At 30.9% G+C, this 6,706-nt stretch overlaps 1 protein-coding gene across 1 annotated transcript; it reads left to right on the forward strand.

The window, feature by feature from the left end:
- Nucleotides 1-3,439: 3,439 nt before the first annotated feature.
- Nucleotides 3,440-6,092, forward strand: LOC118029164 (uncharacterized). The gene is made up of 4 exons (XM_035032979.2): nt 3,440-3,720; nt 3,813-3,975; nt 4,934-5,102; nt 5,695-6,092. Exons 1-4 carry the CDS (start codon nt 3,508-3,510, stop codon nt 5,912-5,914), a joined length of 765 nt encoding a protein of 254 aa, XP_034888870.1. The 5' UTR covers nt 3,440-3,507; the 3' UTR covers nt 5,915-6,092.
- Nucleotides 6,093-6,706: the final 614 nt, after the last annotated feature.

Genomic DNA, 6,706 nt, shown 5'->3' on the forward strand with positions numbered 1-6,706 from the left:
TAATCGGTTAATCAGGTTAACCCGTGTTAACTTGTATTTTTTCTTGACATTTTTTTTATTTGCTTTCATTTTTTTTGGCATTAAATTATTGGTTCAAGTCCCTTGTGATTTTTTAGCTTTTTTTTTGTGGGTTATCTCGAGTTCAGACTAGTTAAGTTAACTTGGATAGACTCGTTTTTTTTTTCCAGTGTTTTTTTTATTGATTTAAGTTCGTTCTTTTTTCTAATTTTATTTTTTTATCCTGATCTCATTTCGCGTGTAGTGAGTTAATTAAGTTAAACTGGGCTAATCCCAAGTTTTTTCTTTTTAATGAAATTAATTTTTTTTTTAATTTCATTATTTGATATTAAATTATCAAGCTTTAAGTTTTGTAATTTTTTTTTTTTTTTTCTTATGCAAAGTTATTTAATCTCATTTTCTAAATCATGTAATAATTAAAATATCCCAAGTTAATTCAAACTATTATCACCTCAACATGTAGTTTTACATTGAAAAAAATTTATCTAGCATTCTTGAAATCCAATGTCCATTTATTATAAAAAGTGAGGACCGGCCTTCTTTCAATTCTAAATTTCAAATCACTTGAATTATTGGATTGACTAATTTACACCTTCGAGAACTAAACTCATTGATAGTGAATTTGAAACTGATTCTTCTTCTTAAGAAAAATTAAATAAACAGTAACTTTTCCTCCCAAAGATAACAGGTATTTTTTATTTTATTTTATTTTTTGAAATTTCTTACCATTCTTTAACAATTATGATGCACAATAAATAAGTAAAGCAATTAAGAATTCTTTTATATATATATATAGACACACATACACTCTTTTTAAAAGACATGAAAAAAATATTTTTTGGGCCTTTTTTTTTAAGATTACGATGTTTAAGTACAACTCAAACTTGGGTCATGCAAGTTTAATTTTATTATTAATATTATAAATATTACTTCTAGGTCAGACGTTTTCTTTGTGTATGCCTTGCAAAAAAACCCAAGATTTTAAAATTTTTATTGTTTTAAATATTTTTATACAAAAAAAATGATCGCGCGGGTACCAAGGCTAGTATATACTACTACCGTAGCTATGCCTTTTACTTATTTAAGCTGTTTTTTTTTATTTGATTTTTTTTTTGTTTTTGGTTTTTTTTTGTAGCAGCTTTTTCCTTTTTTTTTTTTTTTGCTTTTGCTTCTGTTTTTTTATAAATGTTTTTTCACTGTAGCAACTTTGTTTTTTTTTCCTCGCTTTTGTTTCTTCTGTTTTTTTACATATAATGTATCACTGTGCACACAACGAAACACTTAACTTTTTTTTTCTTTTTACTGGTTTTTTTTTTTGCTTTTTTCTTTGTGTTTTTTTTTTTTAATGAATTTTTTTTTGTTTAATTTAGTTTGTTAATGTGAAAAAAAAATTTAATTTAGTTATCATACTTTCATTACACGGATCTCAGTTTTTTTTTATATATTAAGTTGGTTGAGAACTTAGCTTTGTAGCTTTTCATTATGGATTACTACAATGTTTCCCTTACATGATTAACGTTTTTTCATTATAATTATTATTATATGACTGTTTTTTTCTTTTTTAATTTTTTTTGTTTGATTTAGTTTGTTAATGTTAATTTTTTTTTTATTTAGTTATCATATTTTCATGATACAAATCTCGGGTTTGATGGGTTAACCTGATTTGACGAGTTATTTTTTTCATTTAGTTTAGTTTGTTAAAGTTAATTTTCTTTTTATTTAATTATCAGACTTTCATGACACGTATCCTGGGCTTGACGGGTTAACTTGGTTTGATGGGTTAACCCAGTTAATTCTTGGTAAACCCGTCATTTTTTTTTTCTATTTAGTTATCAAACTTTTATGATGCAAATCCCAAGTTTTACGGGATAACCTGGTTTAAAGGGTTAACCCAATTAATTCAATTTTTTTTTCTTTTTTTTCATTAGTTTTTTCCTTTCTGTTGATTTTTTTCTTTGTTTTTTTTTTAATTAATCTATTTAATTATCACATTTTTATGACACGACCTTATAGCCAGATCCACATCCAATATTCTTGGGTCCGGTGTTACAGTCAGCCTCACTTAAACCTGGGTCATGCAAGTTTAATTTTATTCTCTTAGATCAAGCGTTGTAGCCAAATCCAAGATTCTTCGGTATAACTTTGCAGAAAAACCCAAGATTTTTAAATTTTTATTTTTTTAAATATTTTTTATATATAAAAAAATAAACTGTGGCATCGCGCGGGTGTAAAAGCTAGTACACTCTAAAGACGTGAGGAAAATATTGTAGTTTTCCCTACGCCTTTTAACTTTTTCTATTTATAATTATATTATATTATATTATATTATTATAATATATCCTAAAAAGTATTGTAGTTGTTTTTTTTCATCATTTTTTTTCTAATGAATTTTTTTTAATTTAATTTGTTAATGTTACATTTTTTTTATTTAGTTATCAGACTTTCATGACACGGATCCCGGGTTTAATAGGTTAACCTAGTTTGACGGGTTAACCCGGATGTGTTTTTCTTTTTAATCAATTTTTTTCATTTAGTTTAGTTTGTTAATGTTAAATTTCTTTATATTTAATTATTAGATTTTAATGACACGTATTCCGGGCTTGACGATGTAACTTGATTTGACGGGTTAACCCAGTTAATTCTAGGTAAACCTGTCAATTTGTTTTTCTATTTAGTTATCAAACTTTCATGACGCGAATCTAAAGTTTGACGGGTTAACCTAGTTTGAAGGATTAACCTGGTTTGAAGGATTAACCTGGTTTGAAGGGTTAACCCAGTTAATTCAAATTTTTTTTCTTCTTATTGGTTTTTTTCTTTTTAATTAATCTATTTAATTATCACACTTTTATGACATGACCTTATAGCCAGACCCACATCCAATACTTTTGGGTTCGGTGTTGCAGTCAAACTCATTTAAACTTAAGTCATGTAAGTTTAATATTATAAATATTATTCTTGGATCAAGCGTTGCAACTAAATCCAAAACTCTTGGTATAGCTTTGTAGAAAGACCTAATATTTTTAAATCTTAATTTTTTAAATATTTTTTATGTTAAAAAAATTAACCCGCGGTATATGTAACTAGTGTATATATATTTCCCATAATTTCTGATTTAATTAAAACATATTAATTAGCACTCGTAATTTTAGAAATTACACATTTAATTCTTATATTTTCTTTACTTATTTATAGCTTAAAAATATTTTGAATATTTTTTTTCTCAATAAATTGCAAAAAAAAAGTGTGGATAGTATTGAATGATAAACATTTTTTAACAAAATACTATTGATTAAGCAAGCATGACTGACACTGATCAAGGAATTATCTCTTAATTTTTAACACTATAGGTACTAATTTGTTTATTTTGATAAACTAGAAGGGCTAATATGTTATTTTAATACCGTAAACAAAGCGCAATAATGAGAAACACATAGAAAGAGGAAAGGGAAGAAAGAAGCGATAGAATTTGTTAGAGAAAGGGCAAAAAAGATGAGCTTGTCATTGATCCAAGGTTATTCTTCTGCGGAAGAAGAAGCAGCGGCAGCAGCAACGGAAGAGGAAGAAGATTACCAGGATTTTTCAGAAGAAGAAGAAGAAGAAGGGCATTCAGGCAACCGTTGGAAGGCTTCATACAAAGCACCCGCCAATGGATCGTCATCCTCTTCTTCCATCCTTCCCTCTGCTATAGACGCTTTCTCCCAAGTAGTTTATAGTTTTTAAAATTTCTTTTCTAGATAAATTCAAGAAAGTGAGATTTAGGGTTTTGTTTCTTTTGTTTTCTTTTTTTGCTGGAGGTTTCAGGGCCGCCCCAGTTTCTTAGTAATTCTGTGGAAGAGTACGGGGTTGTAGCTGACCATAATCAGCAACAGCAAGGGAAGCACAGAAAGACATGGAAGAGGAGCAGTAATAATAATAATAATAATCAACGCAAGGACAAGAAGAAAGACTTACCTTCTGGTAAGTTACTAATTTTCCCATTTCAAATGGTTGTCGTTTTCATGTATTATTGTCTTTGTTGATACTTAGTAAGCTAAATGCTCTCACCACAATAGTGAGAAGAAAAGAGGGATGGAGGAGGATTATCCTTTTGGTTCCCTACCCTTCTAGATCTAGTGAACAATGGGGTTTTATTGCTATAAAATGTGCTTCGTCGCCCCCGAATGAAGGGTCAATCTCGTAGTTGCTGGTCTGTAATTTCTGAACTTGGAAAACTTATTGTCAACATAAAAGCTGCAATTTGGTAGCGACAAGGATTTCGTTTATTACAGGCCTGCTAGTTTATCAGAGAATCTTGTTAGGATGTGTGCAGCTATCAATGGAGTTTTCAAAATAGTTCCATGACAAATGTTTAAGCTTGAAACTTGATTTTAGTATAGCTGTTAAATTAATGCTGTATGGTGTTCAAAGAGACAAGCTTGATTTGCTTCCTCGAGTCAATAAGGGAAATCAAGTCCATGCCTCTTATTTCAGCTTTTGTCAAGTCTGCACATTAATGGAACCACACGCTCATTGCTAGAAACCATCTATGTCGTCCATGTAATTATGCAGGTAAACTGTCAAGAGGGTCAAAGCACAATGACCATCTCAATTACCAAATCTCACCATAAAAGAATCACATGTATGATATTACTGAAATCATATTACAGCGAAATTATGCCAGAAGTTTATAGAAGTTTAATAGTGAGCTCTCTGTTTCTCCATTATGCCTCAGTCATGATTGAATTTTCCTTCCATTTTCACCACAGTGAGGCTATTACATGCATCTGCTTGATCAATAATGTATCTGATTTCACACTTTTATCTGTCGCCAATAGTTTGATCAGTGTTTATTTTGGTTAACCATTTATTTGATCAGAGTCGATGTTGTTCCATATGGAGGACACAAATTTTCTCATGTGTGTTGTGCACAATGTAGGAGCTGTGGTGGAGGCCAAACCTGTACTTGTTGGAATTAGTGAGCGAGTGAGGAGTGATGTTGGGGCCGGTGAACTTCCACCATCAGTTCCAAGCACTACACAGGAGGGAGGAAAGCGTATCTCAACTGCTACCAATCCTGCTGCAGAAGATGCTGCAGAGCTACTGAGGTATATCTTCACATCTCTTGCAACATGTATTTAAGCTATGACATGTTTTTATAGTTTGTTCTCTCCCTTGCATCACCTCGAGCTGAGGGTGCATGTTGATGATTTAGATATGTGTGATAAATGGGGATTCCTGTTGGTTGTGGTCAACTGTTATCTTGAAAGAAACTAGTTTGCCTTGGTTAATTATTATTTGGTGTTTGTGCTACAACTTCAAACATAACCCGACCTTCAGTCACAAACTCTTCTTTTCCTCCCTCTTGTGTTTTCCCTGATAAGGTAGTCAACCAATTCCTTTTCTTTGTCTGGTTGAAAACCTTTACATTTCTCTTGGCATAATCTCCAGCATGTGTATGCGTAACCTAATTCGATATTTGCCCTTCTAAGGTGGAGTTTTGGAGTTATGGCTTTAGACAGTAGGACTAGTGGTGGAAAAAATAAGGGATTCTGAACTTTGACTAGTGCTGCTGAAGAATAAACAAAATCCAGAAGCCTTTGATTTTCTTGTTTGCTTATAGCCTTGTGATGATTGTTTTAAAGTATCTTCGATTGCGATTAAGTTTCTTCTGTCTAACATTCTTTAACCTGGTTATAGGATGTGCCTGCAATGTGGAATACCCAAGACATTCTCCAGTGCAAGTGGAATGGTCTGTCCTGTTTGCGGTGATCGCCCACCTAATGACACAAGCAAAGAATCCAAGAAGAAAGGTTCTGCTATCAAAGACAAGGAAAAGAGTAAGAGGATGAAGGGTCAGTCATCTCATGCTACTTGGAAAAGCGAGACAGAGATGCAGCTCAGGCAGCAGTTTGACTAGCCTTGTTTAGAGAAATGGCTCCTTGGAAGCCCATGGTGACAGTTGTGTTAGGATCAAGGATCACTGAGGAAAACGGTGTAATCGTTGTAGTTTATTCGACATCTAGCGGTGAAGTAGCTGATTAAATTATATATTAGGGCCTTTCCATTATTTGATGACTTGAAGTTGTTGCCTTGTTTGTGAAGCTGTTTGTTTCTGTGTTTCACAATTGTTTTTAAGAAAAATTAAATTTTTGTATTTATTTTAAATTAATAAGTTTTTAGTGTTTTTAAATTATTTTGATATATTAATGTTAAAAATAATTTTTTAAAAAAAAAAAATATTATTCACATGTATTTTAACACTTACAAAATTATTTAAAAAATAATAATAATTATATTTCTAAACAAACTTCATTTGACCATGCAAACCTATCTTCAACATCGAGTTGCTTCATCGGTTTATTTTACCTCAATTTAGGTGGGAAGATTTTGTAAAATGTTAGGATTACCCCATCCGGAGTCCATAAACTACCGCTATGGGTTCTCAAATTTTGCAAAATATTTTTTTTTTGCTAAAATGAACTGATTTTTTAATGTTTTTATAAGGTTTTGATATATTGATTTTAAAAATAATAATAAAAATATTATTTTAATATATTTTTAAATAAAAATTATTTTAATTTCCTATAACTATTACAATTCAAAATAGATATCAGACAAATTCAGCTTACATCATCATGTCAAATCTCAGTTTTCAGTTTGCCTCACCCTGGTGTGTTCGTGGCTGTACTAGGTTGTAGGGTGGCTCCTT

The sequence above is a fragment of the Populus alba genome, chromosome 3 (genome assembly GCF_005239225.2).
Source record: "Populus alba chromosome 3, ASM523922v2, whole genome shotgun sequence".
NCBI classification, from domain to species: domain Eukaryota; kingdom Viridiplantae; phylum Streptophyta; class Magnoliopsida; order Malpighiales; family Salicaceae; genus Populus; species Populus alba.

Excerpts from the sequence above, each read along its gene's own strand:
- LOC118029164 (XM_035032979.2), top strand. The coding sequence starts at position 3,508 with ATGAGCTTGTCATTGATCCAAGGTTATTCTTCTGCGGAAGAAGAAGCA. Across the intron at positions 3,721-3,812 it reads CTATAGACGCTTTCTCCCAA|GTTTCAGGGCCGCCCCAGTT; the intron begins GTAGTTTATAGT and ends TTTTTGCTGGAG. Across the intron at positions 3,976-4,933 it reads GAAGAAAGACTTACCTTCTG|GAGCTGTGGTGGAGGCCAAA; the intron begins GTAAGTTACTAA and ends TGCACAATGTAG.